The 21782-nt window shown below is 35.8% G+C and overlaps 1 protein-coding gene across 1 annotated transcript in view; it reads left to right on the top strand.

Annotated features, from left to right (window-relative positions):
• SNX6 (sorting nexin 6) overlaps positions 1 to 21782 on the top strand; it is a 28360-nt gene that overhangs the window by 4491 nt on the left and 2087 nt on the right. The window contains exons 3-13 of the mRNA XM_079310235.1: positions 1272 to 1376; positions 3126 to 3236; positions 4771 to 4892; positions 6836 to 6959; positions 8209 to 8304; positions 9190 to 9295; positions 11687 to 11762; positions 12718 to 12757; positions 13840 to 13926; positions 14803 to 14962; positions 15993 to 16078. Of these exons, the coding sequence (XP_079166361.1) occupies positions 1272 to 1376; positions 3126 to 3236; positions 4771 to 4892; positions 6836 to 6959; positions 8209 to 8304; positions 9190 to 9295; positions 11687 to 11762; positions 12718 to 12757; positions 13840 to 13926; positions 14803 to 14962; positions 15993 to 16078 (1113 nt within the window). The remainder of the gene's footprint in view (positions 1 to 1271; positions 1377 to 3125; positions 3237 to 4770; positions 4893 to 6835; positions 6960 to 8208; positions 8305 to 9189; positions 9296 to 11686; positions 11763 to 12717; positions 12758 to 13839; positions 13927 to 14802; positions 14963 to 15992; positions 16079 to 21782) is intronic.

Raw genomic sequence — 21782 nt, 5'->3', positions numbered from 1 at the left:
ACGAGATGTGGCAGTTGATGCATCTTTCCTGGAGCTTTTCCAGTGCCTCACAGCATTACCTTCAAGATCTCCTCATGTGTAAGCTCTGTACTATATGTATTGAATACTTAAAGCAATTTTGTACTTAAGTATTGACTTAACTACGCAATCCAGAAAAAAAAAAAAATCATGGAGAGAACGTCCAACTCTCTTTATGATGAAGTATTTTTTATACGGTAGAATGGGATATTTGCAGAAAAAATGCAGCATCAGAGAAAACACCCTGTCTCAGTAAAAAGTATGCCTTGTGAGCATGATTTTGAAATATTTTGTGATTGGAAAAGACTTCAGGGTTAGCATTAGTGTTTGTAAAAACATTCCAAATGGCTGTTGGTCATGATGATGAAATTGTCATGGGACAAATTCCTCTAGAACAACAAGGGTGCAAGGGTGAGGGGACTTGAATTTCCAGTTGGGCTCTAGATGAGGTTGCTCCAAGTACTGCCAAATATTGTGGTGCTCAGATAATATTTCAGTTTTTCTATATTTGATCATTGTCTTTTTTTTTTTTTCCCCAATGTGACTGAAATTATTTTGTGAAAGAGTTCAAGTTTCATGTCTTGTAGAAAAAAAATGTGTATTCCTCACACTTCCCATTTCTCATGTTCATTTTGAAGGCATCAAAGTCTTGGGTTTGAGTTTTTACTTTGGGGTTTTTCAGAAAAATATTTCCAAGAAGACTTAGGTCTGTGAAGTTCAGGATATTCTTTTAAGCTTTTTCATTATATGATGAGGTATGTTGAACAGAAGAATAGAGTAAGGCAGTGTGAGTAAATTAGGTCTATAAGCTCTTGCTTCTCTGAAATATGGAACTGCATTTCTCCTTAAAAATACCTTTCTAACTGTTAATATCTTTATTATTATGTGTATTTGCTTAGAGCAGCTTGTCAGTTCAGAGGAATGGGGATAATAAAGAGAAAAACCTACTAAACTTGTTGGTATCTGTAAATTCACTTTGTCTTGAGTATCTCAATTACTAGCAAGTTAATCTACAGAAATGAAAATAGTGAACTAACAAGGAGTACTGTAGAGGAGATTATTATTTGTGTGGTCATTTGTAAGGAGTAGCACTGGAATTTCTTTTTCTGCTGGATATAGTCTTTTAATGTTGTGAGGTTTTGTGATCTGTCTTCAGCATTGCAGGATCAGGGTTCATTTCAAAGGAAGAATAATGGAAATATAGTTTACCTTATTTTTTTAAATTTAAGCTAAAAATATTTTTCTTTCTTTAGCTTAGAGCAATAAATGTAGATCTCCAGACTGATGCTGCTCTGCAAGTGGATATCTCAGATGCACTCAGTGAGAGGGATAAAGTGAAATTCACAGTCCATACAAAGGTAAAAACCTGGGTTTGTACACGCAATAGTTCTTAATTATATACAAAAGAGAGTTTGCTTAAACTTTGTTGAAACAAAGGGTAACACAATACAGAGAAAATGTGAAAGTAGAACTATCCCATATTTATGGGATTACTTAGCTGCAGTGCATAAGTAAAAGATGACTGAGTTAAAATGCTGTTTAGAAGAAAGTGATGTTCATTTTTTTGTAATGATGTGTTGTCATGCCATTCCCATGCCTATTAATTAGCCTATTTTCAGGTAGAATCTGTAATATACATGTATGTATAGTTTTAAAAATTCGATTCAATCAGGTAGAATCTGTAATATACATGTATGTATAGTTTTTAAAATTTGATTCAATCTTACTATAGTTTCAGATTCTAAAAGCATATTTTGTGATTGTATTACATTTAGGGATCATTTTTGATTGCAGTCGTTTATGGCTTTTTTTTTAGATTTAAATGTTTATTGATTGCAGAGAGACAGAATAATTGAAGTTGAATAAAATATCTGGACATCATTAATCCTATATCCTCCCTCACTCTCACCATTAAATTGGACTGCACAGGAGCACATTGCTCAGGATTTGTCCATTTGTGTTTCAGTTGCAGAATCACAGAATCACTTAAAAGACCTCTAAGATTGAGTCCAACCATTAATCCAGCACTGCTGAGTCTCCTGTTAAACCATGTCCCTAAGTGCCACATCCACATGTGTTTTAAATACCTTCAGGGATGGTTGCTCAAGCATTTCCCTGGGCAGCCCCTTCTAAAACTTGGCCGTATTTTTGGTGAATAATTTTTTTTTATATCCAATCTAAACCTCCCCTGATGCAACTTGAGGCCATTTCCTCTTGTCCTGTCACCTGTTATTTGTGAGAGGAGACCAACCTCTGCTGGCTATGGTCTCATATCAGATACTTGTGAGAGTGATAAGGTCAACCCCTGATTTTTCTCCAGACTGAACACCTCCAGCTCCCTCAGCCACTCCTCATCAGCCATGTGCTCTATCACCAGCACTGTTGCCCTTCTCTGGACACACTCCAGCACCTCAGTGTCTTTCCTGTCATGAGGGGCCCACAACTGGACACAGGACTCGAGCTGTGGCTTCCAGTGTCCAGTGCAGAGGAGCTGGTCCTGCTGGCCGTGTTATTTCTGATACAAGTCAGGATGCCAGTGGCCTTCTTGGCCACCTGGGCACACACTGGTTCATGTCCAGCCACTGTTAACCAGGTTCTTTTCCTTTGGGCAGCTTTCTAGATGCTCTGCCCCCAGCTTGTAGCACTGCCAGGGGTTGTGACCCAAGTGCAGACCCAGCTTCTCACCTTGTTGAACCTCCTACAATTGCCTTAGCCCATGGATCCAGCTGGTCCAGATCCCTCCAGATCTTTTCTGCCCTCTGGCTGATCAGCATGTCCACCCAGCTTGGTGTTACCTACAAACTGACTAAGGGGCACTTGGCCCCCTCATCCAGATAACCAATAAAGATACTAAATAGAACTCCAGGATTAAATTGTCTATGAGAGCAGACACTCTACAACCTCGTATGGCAACCCATGTCAATTGATTGCTACATTAATTAAGATGAGGGTAATTACTACGGTATGAATATTTGGGGACGTTTTTGTTGTTCCCTCAAGTTTTTTTCTTATGCAGTAATGAAAAACCTTGTGGTCTTTTGTTGAGATTTTCTTCCTCCCTACTACCTTCCCCCCACCAATAATTCTACCTCCTTTTACCCTTTTAGAGTTCCTTACCAAATTTCAAACAAAACGAATTTTCTGTTGTCCGGCAACATGAAGAGTTTATTTGGCTTCATGATTCTTTTGTTGAGAATGAGGACTATGCTGGCTATATTGTAAGTACTGGTATTTTTCTGGTTTGTGTGTGCCATTTTCTGTGGGCTGGATAAAAACTACTTGAGACTGCTTTTAAATTCAGTGGAAACAGCAGGTGTCCATTCCTTATAAAATCAGATCAACTTCTTTAATACTTGATTTTATGCAATTACACAAAATTAGTGGTTGAAGCAAGCTTGGAAGAAAGCTACAGTAGCTGTCATACTTTCTTGCCCTTTACTCCTAAGAAATGAGTATTTTGTCTCCCAAGTATATTTTTATGCCACTGTGTTAATAGTGTGGGAGGGAATTGAGCTGTATAACTTGGTGGTATTGTTTTTGCAAGCTAATGTTTAACTTAGTTACAAGTTCCATGTTGCCTTTGTTTTAGCTGGAATGGCTGAGTGAAGCAGTTGGACTTTTTGAGTTCTCATTATAAAGATCAGAATCATTTTTCCATAAGTAAGAGGAAGGAAAAAACAATTTAAATACCATGTAGAACTACAGGGAACCTCAATATGAATAACTTACAGTTTGAAGTTAATTTCAGGCCTTCCAGGAACAGAGATCTCAAAACAGGCACTGTATGGTACTCATATTAAAAATAGTGCTGCTTTTCATATGTTAATTACAAATAGGAATATTTTTCATCTTGATATGAAAAGTTTTGTGTTTGGGAGCTGTTTGCTGGTTCAGAGGGTAAACAGGTACATCTAATTGATTAGTGGGTACTATATAATGAGTATAATCTGTGATGGTCATACCATTCTTGAGCTGTTTTTTTTTTTAGAAAAGCTATTTAAAGTGACTAGACCTTCAGTGTAGTAACAACTAGTTTCACATGATTGACTGTCAGTATACTGGATTTTTCCTCTTCTTGTAATGTGTTAATGTAATGGGCCATATCAGTAAACTAAAATAGAAACATAGTTACTTCTGTGTTCCTTTCCTGGCACCAATTCAGTTTTAGTTTGACTCTGATGTTTTCTCTTTCAGTTAATATACTGTATTATAAAATCATCCTAGAGCCTTGTTGACTGGGGGCTTTGTTATTTCAACACATATGTCTTTAATGTCAGCAGTGCTGCATGGAAGAGCTAGTGCCTGCAAACAATAGGGAGTGGTTTTCTTGGTTTCAAGTTTTGGGGAGTTAGGAATGGATGGTGTGAAAGCAATTGTGGAATTCTTTCTTTTTTCTTTAAACAAGAAATAATCCTTACCAAATAAGTTAAACCAAAACTAATTAAAAAATAATTATTTCAAGTTTTAAGTCATTGTCATGGGAAATGAAATATTATTTGGTTTCTGTTGTAATTAAACTGAAGCCATTAGTTAATACTTTAATAATCTTCAAGGACACTTGACTGAAATTGGTATAGTAATGTAGCATGTATAACTCATGAATGAGAGACTTTATCCAAAAATGCTGTAATGAATGATGAAAGAGAGAAACATCCATTAAAAAGCTGCAGGCAGTCTACAGTTCCTGTACTGTGAATGGGTGTTGCTTTACTGAGAAAATGAGAACTTAAAAAAAATTGGATTCAATTCCAGATTCCACCAGCACCACCCAGGCCTGACTTTGATGCCTCCAGGGAGAAACTGCAGAAACTTGGAGAAGGGGAAGGATCAATGACTAAAGAAGAATTCACCAAGATGAAACAAGAACTGGAAGCGTATGTAGATTTGATTACTACTTTATTAATTTATTTGTTTTCCAAAACTTTTAATGCTGTTTGCTGTCCTGTGTTTCTGATTTCACTGTAATGGTTCCCTGTGAAGCACAAACTTGAGAATCCAGTTGCTATATAACCAAGGTTAATCATTGTGATCATGATCAGTGCCATTAGGAAACTTGCAGAAATAATTTCATGGAAGATCTTGTGAAACAGGAAATAAATCAGCTTGTTCTTGAGCATTCTTTTAGAATAAAGAAAGTATCCTCTTTTTTCACAGAATATCTGCAAAGGGAGGAGATAACCTCCAACTTTTTTAGTTCTGGTGTTCCACATTTTATGAGTATAATTAGACTTTAAGGTTATACACGCAGTGGCTGGGAGTAGGGAGTTCTGCATGTGGTTGGTACTGTAAACATAGATGCCAACCTTTTGTTGAAGATTACTAGAAAATTCCTTTTTTGACACTCTTTCTTTTTTAAAAATTTTGCACAAGGAGAATATACTTCCTGAAAATACTATTTTCCCTTACTATGAATTTATGTTGAAACAACTACTCTGAAGCTTCTTGTTCCATATTGAGTTTACACAGTGAAGTTTCTCCTTGCTTCGTCCATTTTCTTTATCATGCACTCACTTCTTTGATCTTTTTCCTGTCATTGGTTTCAGTTTTCAAGTGTATATTTACGCTGCTTCTAGACTGCTTCTATCAAGAGCTCTGAATTGGCAAGAAAAGTACATAGAACTCTTAGAACTGCGGCTTTCTCTCCGAACTTCAGCTGCTGTGAGCAAATGTCTTAAAAAGCTCTGTATTAGTGATATGTACCACATCATTTATAGCAGAGTAGATATACACTTCATATGCAGAAAACTGGAAATTAGCAGAACACTATAGATTTTAAAGAATCTGGTTTTCCAGCGGCCCTGATCATGATTCTCTTGTGGTCTGGTTAGGGGTTGGATAACACAGAAACTTTGGGTTTCTTCTACTGCCACCTCCATCCTCTGCATCCTCCTTTTTTGTCTTCACTGAATGACTACTACTCTCACTGAGATCAAACATCTCCCAACACTGGCCCTGCTGGTTTGCTGGTATGTAAATCTTAACCTCCTTGCACACAGTGGAAGGAAAAGCACTGATTATAATTTCACTGTTTGACCTCAGAATGGGAAAAAGAGCCCTTTCCTCATTTTTAGATGAGTTGCATCTTACTCATTGAATTTGCAAAGCACAATGAATTCTAGCAAACTTGTATTTGTAAGAGTGCCTTCCTCTTAATTAAATTGCAAGTAATTGATTTGAAGTTGAGTTGGCTGAACTGTACAGCTATGTGATTGTTATGGTTAAATGTGGTATTTTGTTGTACCTGCCAGCTGCAGCTCTTAATTTCACTTCTAGAACCACTATGAAGCAAGACAACAGTGTAAGCTTTGGCTCAAAAAAGCTAGGTGCTTTAACATGAAATAAAAAGCTGTCTAAGCAGCTAACAAAACTACATGAACATATAAACAAGTAAGGAGGGTGCAAATGGGAAAGGGGATGGAGATGGGGAGGAAGGAATTTGCACATCAATACACAATGGCAAGGATCTGTAGTCTGTACCTCAATTTCTTGATTTTTGGGGTGCTGGGGAAAGGACAATGAAATGAGGTTACACTTTCAGCAAACCAGTGTGTGTTAGCTAACCATAAAAATTAGAGTGTATTTGTTGACTCTTTATTAAAGATCTCTCTGTAATGTGTTTGGGCTTCAAATTTCTCCCTAGTATTAACATTGCACTATTTATTTATGTCTGTATCAAGCATTGGAGTGATAAACTCCATTATATCAGCTTGTAATTTTGTACCCTTACTGAGGATCTCTTAAAGATGCTCACTAGTTTTATCTCAAACTTAATTCTTTCATATGAAATTCTTATGTCTGTCTTATTTCTTGTTTTTAGTGAATATTTGGCAATATTCAAGAAGACAGTTGCAATGCATGAAGTGTTTTTGTGTCGTGTGGCAGCACATCCTATTTTGAGAAAGGACTTAAATTTCCATGTATTCTTGGAATATAATCAGGATGTGAGTATTGAAAACTGAATTGCTGGTGATAGAAATCAAGATGTACTTTTATGGTAGGGTGGAAAATTGATTAAGAGGGAATTACCTCCTGGAGAAAATTACATCAATTCCTTCATGCCAGACATATTTGTACTGAAAAAGTTGGAAATTAATTTAATCTGTAGGAGTTCATTTTCTGTTACCTGGGGAGCCAAAGGCACTATGTTCTCTAACCTCAGCATCAAAAATATTACTGGAAAGCCAGTATATTTTGGATTAAAAAGCTTTGGGTGGTGATTTCACTTGACAGTATAGTTTTCTACTCTTTGAAATTTTTTTTCTCTTTTTTATTTTTTTTTCTTTTTACTGTGGGGAAGAATGATGCAACGAAATGGAAAACTAATTTTTAGGATTTAGAGCTGTGGTATAAATTCTGTTGCTAACAAAACTAGAGAGAACTTCTGATGAAATGTTCTAATAGGTAAAACCTTTTTGTTAATGATAGTGAAAATGTGGTTAATTTTTTTCTGAGTATTGGACTAGTATGGCTATCCACATGTAACATACTGAATTGAGATAATGGAGAGTACTCTTGGATTCATAACCCTTTGGTGTTGGAGACTGTGGTTGCTCCTATTCTGCAAACAGTTTCAGTTACTTTTTAAAATTGCAGGAATGAACATTGAGTGGAAGAAATTATTACAAAGACTGGTTACATACTGCATCCATACTTAATTCAAAGTATGTTACAGTGGTTCCTCTGTTGCTTGATGTAGAAATGCCTACAGGTTCAGGCACTCAGTTTACCTAAACTGACTGAAGTTAGATGGGCAGGAAGTGTGTGAGGAGACTTAAACCAGCATTATCCTCTGAAACTCAAAGATCTTCCATTCACCAGTGAAACATGGTTATATTGACTCAACTGTTACATTAACTCACCTACACTGTGCATGGTAAATACTATGTTATTGATAACTGAAATGTAAACTCTGTGCATTTGGTACTATCTGCAGGTGCTAGAATGTTGCTGTTTTTTTTTTCTTTTCCCTAGAATGGTATTTTAGGTGATAAGCAATCTAGTAAATGAGGTAGTCCTCATTCTGGTTGCAAAGTGTCCTGTCCCCATTGGCGCAGAGTATAAGAATAAACAGAGAACAGGAAAACTGTTTTAGTTGTGGCAACTAGGGGTATGTAGTTCTATTAAATTTTTTGTAAAGCTTGTATTGCCTTCAGAAAATGAATTAACTTGATAAATTAATTTGTTTTTCAGTTGAGTGTTCGTGGGAAAAATAAGAAAGAGAAACTTGAAGACTTCTTCAAAAATATGGTTAAATCAGCAGATGGTGTCATTGTTTCAGGAGTAAAGGTGATTACTGCTTAACATAGCCAGATTTTTTTATATGATTTTTCCCAGTAGATATAAGAATGTAACTGAGGAAAAAAAGAAAGTAATGAAAATTCAATTTAATTTTTACTTTTTCAAAAGCTGCAAGATCATTTTTACAGCAAGCAGAAATTCTGCAGAGGATGATTTTTAATCTCTTCTCTTTCTAGTGGTAACCTTCCATTTGGTAGCAATTTTTACCAAAGTTTTTAGGTTTAAAGCCTTGGTTTTTTGAAACTGCTGGAAAGTGAATATAACCATGGATTAATTATGACTTGGAGAAAAATATAAAGTCCAAATAACTTCCAGTTCCATAAGAACATTGTTCAAAGCCTATGTTGTAGGCTATTCTATGGTGTTGAGCATCTGTTATTTTAGAGAGTTTTTAAAAATAAAAACCAATAATCTCAAATTATCATCTAACAATATTAACATTTACCTGTGTTCACCACATGGAAAGAAGTCTGTCATTAAGATCAGTGTTCTGAACTAGGAGTTCAAATCATCTTGTCTGAGACCACAGCCTCTGTGCTACTGGGTGACTTTCATCTCTTCTCCCCTAGGTGGATTGCATGTATTTTATTTTTCTGTCAATATTGCTGACCCTTTGCTGTTCCTTCATGTCTAGTTATATAGATCTTTAGGATGCTTGTTGCAAATTCTTAATTCTTACTAAATTCTTAATAAAACTTAAGATCATTATATAAATGGAGAAGAAATCAGTTCATATAAATGATGTTTTAGACAATAAAAACAGATGCATTTCATGTCACAGCAGCAGTGAAATGTGAAAATTTACTCTGCAATTGTTCTGTAGAGAGTGGGTGAAATACTGGGGTTTTTTTTAATTGTTCCCTTTTTTTGTAGGATGTGGATGACTTCTTTGAACATGAGAGAACATTCCTTGTAGAATATCACAACCGAGTCAAAGATGCCTCTGCCAAATCTGATAAAATGACAAGATCACATAAAAGTGAGTTTTTATTCCAGAAAATAGTACTGGTTAAAGTGTACAGAAGTTGTTAGTGAAAAGAAGTAATTTTTAGTTTTCTTTTTGAATATGAAAAGTGAATTCATTTCTCCAAGTGTAGCCTTCAGAGTCTAAAGAAGTTCAGTCTGACTTTCTAAGTTTGGGCTTTGTGCAGTAAACTAGATGGAATGAGAACAGCCTGGTGCAACACTGAGGATATGTTGATTCTTCATGCTGTCTGCTTAAAAAGAAATGTGCTTCAAGTATTAATATTTTTTTGAAGTCTTAGTCATTCAGATGTAGAGGTGGGCAATATGGCAGTACACGTGATTTTGCTCCTAGTGCAAGTTGTTCTTGGTTGGATATGGTTGATTCCACTGACTGCAATCTCTTGGCAAACTGGGCATTGCATGACCTTGCTAAAAAAGTTATCTTTGCTTGTAGCAAACTCCTGTTTGGGCCAGTAGTTCTAGAATAGGTTTCCATTTTTTAGCCATTTAGAGTGGAACTGAAATGTGTACATTCAGTAGCCTGGTTTGCAGGACCCCTTTTCTTACTGAGACAAGATTTACAACTTGCCTATTGATATGTGTTTGTAAGCTGAGTTCTAGCTAATGTGATTTCTGAAAGCTCTAGATGGTCTTCTGAAGTGCAGTTCATTTATTTGAAAAAATTGAAAAATCTTTGGGTAGGACTTTTGTGTTTGATTCAGGATTACTGTGTTTTGATAAGCTCAGAAAAAATTGACCTGTGTTGCCTCTGATTTTAAGTTTTTCTGCCTAGATAAATCAAAATTGATCTTCCAGATTCTGTCTACTTCTTTGAAGTTTGGGTCTGATTTACAAATACTGTCTTTGCCATCTATAGTAATATAGTTCATACAGAACCAGGTCACAAACCTTTTGTGTATCTCCATTGATAAGAGCTCTAAAATGGATATTGGATGAGATGTTAAATCAAGAATTTTTTGGGTTCTTCCAATGCTTCTCTTGCTGTTGTATGAACACTGAGTTTTTTGTAGTTTTATGTATCTATGCTAGGAAATGGAAAGAGTCAGTTATGGCTCCATGAGCTAAGGGGCCCTGTGTCTGCATTCAGTTCCCACCTGAAGTGGTTTCTGGTGGTGTTGGTTGCTTTCTTAAAATGAGAACTGAACTTCATTCATAGTAATGAAGTCCAAAGATTTATTTACAGAGTGAGAAAGGCTTTTATATTGGTCGTGGAACCAGGAAAATGCTTTGAAATGAGGTTGTAGAGGATCTGATGGAAAGGGATTGATCGAACTCATGACAAAGCTTCATTGGTTTCCAGGCTCAAATCACTACAGTGATTACTGCCAAACTGTGAATTGGGACAAATGGCACTTTTTCAAATTCTGGCTAGAGTAGAGCAGTGACCTGGGAAACCTGTTTTGGAAATGGGCAATCTGTAGTTTGTGGATACATGATCAACAGAGAGCTGCAGGGCTTGTGAAGACACTGACTTGCTATTTCCAGTAGAAAATCCATTTTGATGCTGAAGTGGGAGGAATAGAAGGGAGATTAATTGCTTCCTAATATCATTCTTCACTGTAACCAACAGCACTGATGATGTATGGAGTAATGAATTATGTGGAAGTTGACCCACTCAATCTGTTAAGATTGTGTTATTAAAAAAAATTCTGCTTAAAGGCATATAAACTTCAGAAATAACAAACAAATGCATTTTCCTGTTCATTGCTTGGATCTGAGTAAATACTTGAAGCTTTTTGAAAAAGCTCTGTGTGCAAAGATGTATTTTTTATGTTGATTAAATAGCCATATCTCACTAGTCAAATTATGCAGCCTTCTTACAAATATTGCTTCTAATTTCATTGTTTAAAGTGGTTTAACACTAATGCTACTTTAACCAGTGACTACTTGTTGAAGAGGTAAGGGTTTCCTAAAAATGGAGATGTGCTAGAAAATGTGTTGTGCATATAGTGCTGTATTTTTGGTAGTTTAGGGTTTAATTAAATTAACTTCTTTCAAGCACAGAGTTTTTGTTGCTGTTAAACTCTGATTTTATTTTTCCAAACAGTTTTAAAATAAAATTTAAATGCAGACTTCAACCATTTAGTCTGTACATATTCCACCAAAACAAAACTTAAACAAATTGCACAATAAATTCACCTAGCAGGTTCTAATTGCATAAAATACTCCTAGGTAAATGACAGACTGCTCAGTTTGGTGAAAGCACTGTTTTTATTGTATGAAGTTATCCTTCTTATTTAGTGATGTGATCACAATTTTATTTCTACTTTTGTGTTAAAGCATGCCCTTTTAGAAAAATACCTATTTTTGAAGAAAGGAATTTCAAAATTTTTAGAAAGAAGAGGAATGAGGTATTAAAACAAGTGCTTGTTTGTTTTTCTAGATGTGGCTGATGACTATAATAGAATTGGTTCTTCATTATATGCGTTAGGAACACAGGACTCCACAGATATCTGCAAGTAAGATACTGTTTATAACCTATGGGGTAATTTGTAGCAGTCTTAATGGTGACCTGCTGAGATTGGTAGCTCTTGTTAGAAGAAAAGCAGAATTTATTACACCTGTTTCACATTAAGACATTTTATTTTCTAATACTTAATTTATTTAGCAGGCTGCGTTGAACACTTTTGTTTTAATAGTAATCTGTAAAAAAATACTAATTTCTACAGTCTGTAGAAAATTGCACAGTTGAGATGGAAAAGTTCTTGTTGAATAAGGAAAAAACCCCACAGTTCTTTCACCATTCAAATAAAAGTTACAAATGCTGAAGTTACAAATCACTGAATTGCAGTGATAATACTTCCAAATGTGATGATAACTTACATACCAGATGCTTTGATGACAGTATTGATACTTGTTGTAGTCTGTTAGAGTATGTCAGAAATCACATCTATAGTCTGTCAAAATGGTATAATTTGACTGTAATTCAATCTGCTGTAAGACTCAACCCTTGTATGATCTCCTGAACTGGAGATGTTGCCACAGTCTTGCTCAGCATCCCTGAATTCCAAGTAGGACATATGTTGTGTTTACTGTGTGAAGAAAAGGACATTCAAATTTGTGTAAAGGACACTTGATAATTGTGTAAGACCATTGACCAGGGTGCTGGTGTTTAGGGTTTAATTCACAGAAAAATCCTTGAGATAAAGATAAAGAAACCTGGAGGAGCTGAGCAATTATTCTTTACTTAAAAATAACCATCTGTTGTGCTTTGTTTGTCCTTTGCCTTTCTTATAATGCACAGTTCCACACATTTGAAGTTTGAACCTAGTACGTTCTCTGAGTTTTGTGAATTGTTATTGTAAGCAATGCCTTTGCAGTCTTTATTGCCAGACACAAACTATAGTGTGAGTTCTAGAAAGTAATTGGTTTGTTCAAAACAATGTTGTAATGTGAGCTGTTTCCTTTGCACAGGTTTTTTCTGAAGGTGTCAGAGTTATTTGACAAAACAAGGGTATGTACTATGAAATGGAGTTCATGTGTCAACAAGGCATTAAGATGTGGATTGATATGGGTCCTTCTAGATGGAGTGTTTAAGCAATGTGTAGTATGGAATGAGAAAGTGTAAGATTTCAGTCGTGTTTTGTAAAATGAACCTTAGGACTCTTCAGTTGACTAAACATTTCTAGGCAGTCTTTGTAATACCCTTGTAAAGCTGCTGTTCCTCTAAAATGCATAGACACCTTCCTCATGGAAGGAATCACAGAACTTTTTATGGATAAAAGAAATGAAGAAATTGAATCCTTAAAAAAAAAAAAAAAAGTGGTCATGCTGCTTTTTTCTGGAGCCAAGATCTGTTTCTGCAATTACTTGACTCAAAAGTAATGTTGCTTTAGCTTGTAACCAGTTTTTCAAATATCTTCTCTTTTGCCTTACTTGCTTGTTCTGGTAGAGAGAAGATGAATGCTGTATAGGAAAACTTCCAGCTGAAAAATGTGTGCATTTCCTAATCTGACAAATGTATTTGCATAAACAAATACTTCAAAGAAAATTAACAGAATTACTTGCTTTGACTTAAAACATTGCATTTCAGAAATTATTTTTTTTTAATTAGAGTTTGAAAAATACACTTGCAGATTTTATTTCTAATCTGTTTCTAATGCAAGTAAATTAGTTTATTGTTTTTTTAGTTACACAGTTAGTCTGCAAAGGTGCCTTAAAAATTTGTTTTCCTTTGATTTCAACAACATAAAACTGCTTGTGCAACTCTTAATATTAGTTTGTTTCTCCAATTTTTTCTAGCATACAATAAATATAATTGCTATTGGGAAAAAAAAGCAGTTTTTAATATGTTACTGCTTGCAGAGCAGCTTATTCCTTATATTTTAATACAAAATCCTGATACTGCCTCTCATTTTGCATGTTTAAGTATGCTGTCATTAATGCCTGATCTTGGTTTTTGAAAAAGACCATCTGTTGTGTATTTTACATTGAATTTGTATCGTACAATGAATACCCAAAGTCTGAATATTTTTAAGTTGATCCTTTTGCTTATTGTTTTTTGTTTCATGGTGTTGTTTTGTTTTGTTTTCCCAGAAAATAGAGGCTCGGGTATCTGCTGATGAAGATCTTAAACTTTCTGATCTTCTGAAATATTACCTTAGGGAATCTCAAGCTGCTAAGGTGAATTTATGGATTTTTGTTCAGTGAAATTGTTGTTTTTTAACATAAAAAAAAAAAGAGAAAGTGATATGGGATCATCAACTCACAATATAGATAGATTAAAATGCTGCCATCTCTAGCCTGTAATTTTGCCTTAGCTGTAAAACCTATGAGTATAAGGAGTAGCAAAGCAATTGTTGATGTGGGACTCAGTGGAACTGAGTGAGCCACTTAAGGCCAAATCATGCAGTAATGAGAAACAGTGGAAGGGCTATCTGTGTGTTTGCAGTGTGTTTGTGCTTGCAATTGCAAGCAATTCTGCATTATTTAAAATATTAAAATATTTTCCATATAATCTACTAGTGCTGATAAAAAACACATGGGCTAAATTTGATATTTTGTGCTTACAGAAAATTTCATTCTTACTTGTTGTTTGGTATGACATGATTAAATAACATTACAGAATGAGCAAGCATATGACAGAAAATGTCTGTAGTCAGAAGATCACAAACTGGTGCACAAAAAATGTTACTACTGTTTTTTGGACTCTGTGTGTATTTCAGATACATAATCTAAATGTTGTTTGTTTCTAATCTGAGAAGCTGTGAATTTTCCCATGGTTTGCCTTCTCTGGTTTTTTGGAGTTTGATCTAAGCCATCTGTTACCAGCCTCTGTCAGACGAGACGGAGACCAAACACTGTTATGTTGTGGATCTGATCTAGTATGGACATTCCTGTGACTTACAGGATGAAGTAAAGTGAATGCAAATAATCTAGCAAGAACTAAAATACAGCAAGAAGGACTAAAATTAATTTTATTTTTTCAATTACTTGGAATACAATAAAATTCTTGGGTAGAGTCTTATAAACTCCATACAACCTTTGTTTTTTTAATAGGATCTCCTATATAGAAGATCTAGGTCACTAGTGGATTATGAAAATGCTAATAAGGCATTGGATAAAGCAAGAGCAAAAAATAAAGATGTGCTGCAAGCTGAAACTACTCAGCAAATATGCTGTCAGAAATTTGAGAAAATTTCTGAATCAGCAAAACAAGGTATTTGGGTGGTCTTTGATCATATGTTACTTCTTGAAAATTAACATATTTTAGTATGTTATTAATGAGAATTGATGTAATTAATGGGAATATATTTTTGTACTGTTTCCTAAGCAGGAATATTATATTTATATTATATTTTAATTTTCATTTATTTATTTATTTATTGCTTCTCATAGCTCTGATAGGTAGAGCAAAGTCCAGGTGCAAATTACTTGTTAAGCTTTTTTTTGACATACATAAGCTAGGATACAAAATGATAACTGTTAGCAGTAATAGCAGACAAATATTTTTAGTTTTGTCAAAAATCCCCTTTTGGTTTTATGCTTTCTTCATTGAAGGCACCAGTCTGTCAAATGATAATGCATTGGAGAAGGGAGATAATGAAATGAGATTTCATAGAATTACAGAGTTAATAGAGAAAAGGAACCTTATTTACATGTTGCTTTTCTTCTGGAAACTTACTGTCTTTTTTAGGTTAATACTTCAGTGAGTTAGTAGGTATCTGACTCATCATTTGTGTCAGCTCTGTTCAAGGTTTAAACACCATGCCCTCCTCTTTTTATCATTGAAGAGTTGTTTGAGCCTGTAAATCTGGTTAATGATTTCTATAAGACAATGGAGAATGAGTGATCCTGTTAGCCACAAAGGTATATGCAGAAGGCATACTATTGTTCATCTTAGTTTTAGCCCAGTATATTCCATGAGGACTTTCAAGTATCAGCCTTGAAAGAACAGTGCAGATGGAATAAGAGAAATAAATGTTAAAAGCATCCACTTGGCAGTCTTTTTTCAAAAGAGCTTTGTGTCCACAAAAGGTTACCTAGAGGTGAGGAACTGTAGTGATGGTTTGCTTTCTTCCAACTGAGTCTTGGAATACTTTTGAGTCCAGACTGTGCTGAGATTAAATGTGAGGTTTTTCTTTTTTCCTTCTCTCACCCCTTACTTCTTCCATCCTGAAGGAATGTCTGTTAACAGCTGAGGTCACTAGCAGGAGTATTGTTAATGAGTCCATTTTTATTTTCTGTAGAACTGATAGACTTTAAGACAAGAAGAGTTGCAGCATTCAGAAAAAATCTGGTGGAACTAGCAGAACTGGAATTAAAGCATGCTAAGGTAACTGTGATCCTTTTTGGCCTGTATTTCAAGTGATTTTAAGTATTATATGCTTGATTAACCAAAATGGCTACAGTTGTATGACACACACTTCACATTCAGGAAGGTGAATTTTAAGTTAAGCATTGTCCAGAAAGATGAACTTTCTTTATTAACAGAGAAAATGAAATATAGGTGAAGTGTCTCTGAGAGATTGGTATGCTTGAGGTGCCTTTGGAAAACTCATATCCTGGATGACAATTTTGCCTTGATTTTTATGTTCATTTGGCTGTTCAATATTTACAGTTGCAGAACTGGAAAACTTACCTATTTTTAAAACTTCATCTCACCATTTCACTATGAGGTAGGAAATGGTTTCTCCTGTTAACCAGATTTTGGGACTTGATGTATAGGGTATTAAGCATGAGGTCACAGTGGCCTGTCTGGTATGACGAGTATGCTTTTTGAACCTTTTTGCCTTTAAACTCTAAACCATTAACAAAAGAGCCGTGTTGCAGAGAGCCTTTTCAGGAAAATATTTTTTTTTGTGGGAAAAGAACTTTAAGAGGTCTGTATTGTCCTTAGATTTCATAATGTATTTGATTTCATGGATGACTACAACAGTCTCTTATTTGAACAATCTTATATGTGGAGGCAGCTTTCTTTTAAAAATCAGTTCTTCAGCATTTCTCTTCAAATCTGAAGCTGTATTGGTTAGGAAGTTGTGAATTAACTCATAATATATCTGTTGAAACAACTTTTTAAGATGTGTATTGCTGTTCACACTCTTCAGTAGTGTTGATGGTGTCATTCTTCATTCTGCTAAACCCATTGCTTGTAAAACCAATGCACTGTAAAAAGGGTTGTTTGGGGGACTTCTTAAAGGAGATCTTTGTAGGTATAAGTTCAGCTTAATGAGATATGTATTTCTGGTAAAGCAATCAGTAATGTGTGGAACACATGACTCCTTTTTGAGATGAACAGTACTTACTTTAAATAGTCCAGTCTTGCAACAGTTTTTATTGATTTGCCATATTGTGCTTTAGTAAGGGACTGCTTCTGTCCTGCTTCAGTCATTGGCTCCTCATCATCTCTTGCAACTGACTCTTGCTAAAGTCTCCACATGGCTTGAAGTGGAATGCTTAGACAATGTCTCTGTCTTCTAAAGTATCCTTAAAGAGTCACTTCTTTTAAGTATGCTAGTCACGATGTTGGAGTAATATTGTCTTGAATTTTGACAGCTATTAGCTGTGGAATGCAGGGGGAAGATGCTTAATTTCTATGACTTTCAACTTGATTTGTGCTTCCTGTGTCCTCAGTATACCTGGAAGTACTTGAAGATTTTTATCTTTAGTTTGTTGCTACAGCTTATGTTTAACACACATTTCTTTGAATAATCTGTGTGTGACTTACCTTGTCTTTCTAGGTTAGTTCCATAAAAGGAAGAAAGAAGATATTAAAAGACTTGTTTCTTGGGTTTTTTTTTTTTTTTAATGTAATATTGTGCCCTGATGTGGGAATGTTAGAGGAATATGACTGAAATGCAAATCATGAACAATGCTCCCATTTCAAGGACAAGGTAGCCCTGTTTTTGCCTGGGCTAAGCTGGGCTGTTTCTAGACATCTAATTCCTCTTGAAGTACAGCCAGGAGAGGACCAGTAGAAGCATAAAAAAAAAGCAATGATTTTCAGGTAGGCAGTCAACTAATTAAGTCAGATTAAAAGCCCCCTGCTTCTAGCTTCTTGGCACTTTGCCTGATGCTGGCAGTCTCTGTCTCTGTGCTTTTGCACTCACTGAAGGCAGGCATGTGAAATATTAGTAGCAACAAAGTGGCAATTGCTTGGTCAGTCCGGTGGGGAGAACAGTGGTGACAAACTTTGCAACATGACCTGTTACCCGAGTCTATTTTTGCTTCCACCAAAAATGTTAAGCAGGGAAGAGGTTTGAGAATAATGGATGCCTACTGCCGCAGCTTTTTGCTAGAAATATTCTGTTATGGGTTTTCTTTTTCAGTAGTGAATGCCTCCAGACTAGATGCCATGCAGATGCATCTGTTTCTGAATCAGTCTAGTCATGTGTCTTCTGGACTTGGAGCTGCCTCACACAAAAAACATGGAGGTGAAATACGATGTAGCAGTGGGTGCTGAACTCACCTGAGAGGCTCTTTTGGAGGAATTCAGACACAATGAAGGCTGCTGCTTGACTCCCTGTTAGAGTTACTTGCTCTGTGTGGAAAGAAAAACACAAACCCCAAAATACAGAGGTTGCTGCACTGAAGAAGTCAGAGTGAGAGTGACCAAAGAATTGAGAGATGGTTCTGAGGCACAGCTTGCATTTTGTGATCTATACCTGCCTGTAGCTCTAAAAAGACTTGAGGGCCATAGGGAAATAAACTCAGTAAATTGGGGACACTGTATATACAAATTCTAAGTAAATCCTCTCTGCCCAGTTATATTCATACTACTTCCCTATAACATACTTCTTGGAAGTATTCTTAATATCCTCTTATCCTTTTGAATTGCAACTCAAGATTCTTGAAAAAGCTAAAAATCAGACTGTGGGTTGAGTTGGCTTTAAGTTGATGAAAGGGCAGACTGCTGCCAGGAAGGATGATGATGCATGACTCTTCCTTTCCCTTATGCTGGCACAATTATGTGTGCAGCTGCATAGTAAGAAGGCTCTGGGTTTTCCTAAGCTTTACTTTGTCTTGTTTTCACAACATGCCTTGTATCAAAACACACAGTTTTGGCTGGGAGGGTCTGGCAGTAAAAGAGAGCTGCCTCCTTAGCAGCAGCATGTACCCTAGATTTATTTAGAATAGCTGCCAAACTGAAGCTTTAGATTATCATTGGTCAGTGACCTACTCTAAACATATTGATGTTTCTTTTTCTGTGGCCATTCTGGCTGATTATCCTCCTAGGTAGTGCTTAGCTTCTGTTTTGCTAGATCTGTGTTTCTTCATGACTTAAAACAGCTGTAGCTAATATAAGATCTGAATTAGTGTTTGGCCGTTTTGGTGCAAAATCTGCATTTGGTGTACTGTTCAGTATTTTAAGTGGTTGGATTTGGAGGTATTCCTGTGTTGGACTTCATGTTCAGAAAGGGAGGTTTGACAGCTGGTGAAACTGCTAAGGTTATAATCATATACTTAGAGCATTCATAGCCTTGGCTGTACATTTAGAGTCTTTTGACATGTCAATTGTAACTAAGACAGCTATTTCCTTCACTTAAATAAATAGAAACATATATTTTCCACAAATATTGATACATACACTCTTGCCTCTCTGGGTTTTTTGGAAAAAGACTTTCTTGTGTTACTAGCAACAGATGTCTGTTTGGAACTGACAGAAGAAGGAAGTAAGCAAAATGCAGTGCTAAGGGATTTGCTGAAATGTTTTGTCAGTAATTCTTTCCTGAAAAGGATGTTTCTGTCACTGTGGTTCTGCCAATAATTTTAATATCTACAGCTTAGGAGTGTGAGCTGGCAAGAAACACTTTTGTGAATCTGAATGTTTTCTCAAGCTGTGCTGATGTAAGTCAAGTATGTCAGATACTGCAGCCACAAGGAGTAATGGCTCACAGCTTCTATTGTCCTTCATTTATTATAATTTAAATAAGGTGGTTCTTGTGAACTTACATGCCTATTTGGAAAATTTTAGTAGACTGGCTGGCTTAGTCTGCAAATGACTGAGGTGTAAAGGATGTTGTGACAGTTTAACCTCAGCTGGCAACTAAAACTCAGAAAAGTGAGAAAACTCATGGATTGAGTAAAAAGACAGTTTAACAGGGAAAGCAAAAGCTGTGCACACAAGCAAAGCTAAACAAGGACTCTATTCAGACTCTGTTCAGCCATCTCCAGGAGAGCAGGACCCCATCATGTGTGACAATGACTTGAGAAGACAACAGTCTGAATGCCCCCCTCTTCCTTCTTATTTCACCCACCTTATATCCTGAGCATGATGTCATATGGTCTGGAATATGCCTTTGGTCACTTGAGGTGAGCTGTCCTAGCTGTGTCCCCTCCCAGCTCCCATGCATCCCCCACCACTTTACCAGCGTGCCAGTACAAGAAGCAGAAAGGGCAGAGTGAGAGCTCTTCAATAATGAGTGAGAGCTTTTCAATAATGATGGCATCTCTTGTTATTAACACCATTTTCAGCACAAATCCAAAACATATCCCCATATTAGCCACTGAGAAGAAAATTAACTGTACCCTAGCCAAAACCAGCTCGGATGTCTTGGTAACTTTTTTTTTTTTTTTTTTTTAAAGAGTGCTACATGATAGTTTGTAAATTACAAATATACTTCATGCTTCTGTAATAAGATGGCCAAAAGATTGTCACATTTTAGTTATAGGTATGTGTGCAGTTCATACGTGTACTTCAGATTGAAGACTGAAGACTTCAGACTGAAGTATTCCTTTCAATTCTTTAGTTCATTACAGTCAAAAATCAGCTTTTCAGTTACAGAGACCTTAAATTTATGAATCCTGTACACCACAAAGATGGGCCACCAAGTCCCCATGTATCTTGCTTGTATAAAACTTGTTCATGACACCGAATTACAAGCCTTCTAAAAAGTAGCTTGTGACTGTCCTCTGCCAGTATAGACAAAAAGAGACAAAAAAGCTGTTGAAGCTGTATCTGAAGTTGCTGCCTTCTGGATAAGACTGAGCAGGATTTAGTAGGCATAACTGGGAATCTGCTTTCAAGCCTTTAAATCAGTTAATTGCTTAATCTGGATTATAAGAACCTGAAGGGAGCATAGAATTATGATTGACCTTTTGGGGCTGAGAAATGAATGTTGTGCTTATCTATCACAAGTCACTTGGAGTGCTTTTAACTGAAAAAGTAATTATAAATTCTTAAGTACTTCCATGGACTGTTTATGAAAGGGATACAAATCACAGATATTTACATGTTTTTGTGTGTCTGAAGTTTTCTTTATTTGTTTATTTTTTGATCCAAAAATCTTTTTTGGAAGTCAGCAGTTTCTTCCATGTTCATAACTGGGCATTCAGACTGCATTGTTCTGCGTTTTATCTGAATTTGATAGGAATTACACTTAACACTGTCAACAGCCCAATATTTTTTTTCTTACGTAGAGATTTCAGATTTGGGAACAAATGTAGTACAGGTATTTAATGGTGAATAACTAGTATTTTAAAGTGATGTAAGCATAAATTAATGCATGTATTAATACTGGGTTGTTTTGCTGGGATATTTTTCCTGCAAAGTAAATTCTGGCTTGTTAATCACATTTGCTTAATTCACAATTTAGTTCTCTAAATTCATTCAGATACCTGAAAATCAGTTGTATATTTTTATGGAAGAGCCAGAATGTTTTAAGTAAGATTAAAAACCGTGTTTGGAAAGAAGGCTAGAGATTGGCTTAGAGTTAAGATGAGTTAATGTTCTGATAATCACTTCTGTAGCTCCAGCTATAATGGGTAAACTCAATTTGATGGCTAAATCACCTGGCTAAGCATGTAAATCAGTCTGCTGTCTTCTACCAAGGCCTCTTCCTTGAACAAAGCTGTCAGCTATAAACAAGGAGATCAAAGTGTATGAATTTTTAAATATTTTTGATGAATACTGAATTCAGTGTAACACATGAATATTTGCACTTTGGGAATCTCATTCTAGAGACAGCAGTGGTCCTGCTATATAAAATATTTTAAACTTTCAACTGTCAATTTCATTGCTGAGAGAGTTGTGAATAGGT

This window comes from Erithacus rubecula (genome assembly GCF_903797595.1).
Source record: "Erithacus rubecula genome assembly, chromosome: 6".
Taxonomy (NCBI): domain Eukaryota; kingdom Metazoa; phylum Chordata; class Aves; order Passeriformes; family Muscicapidae; genus Erithacus; species Erithacus rubecula.
This window is presented reverse-complemented; position numbering and strand designations above follow the sequence as displayed.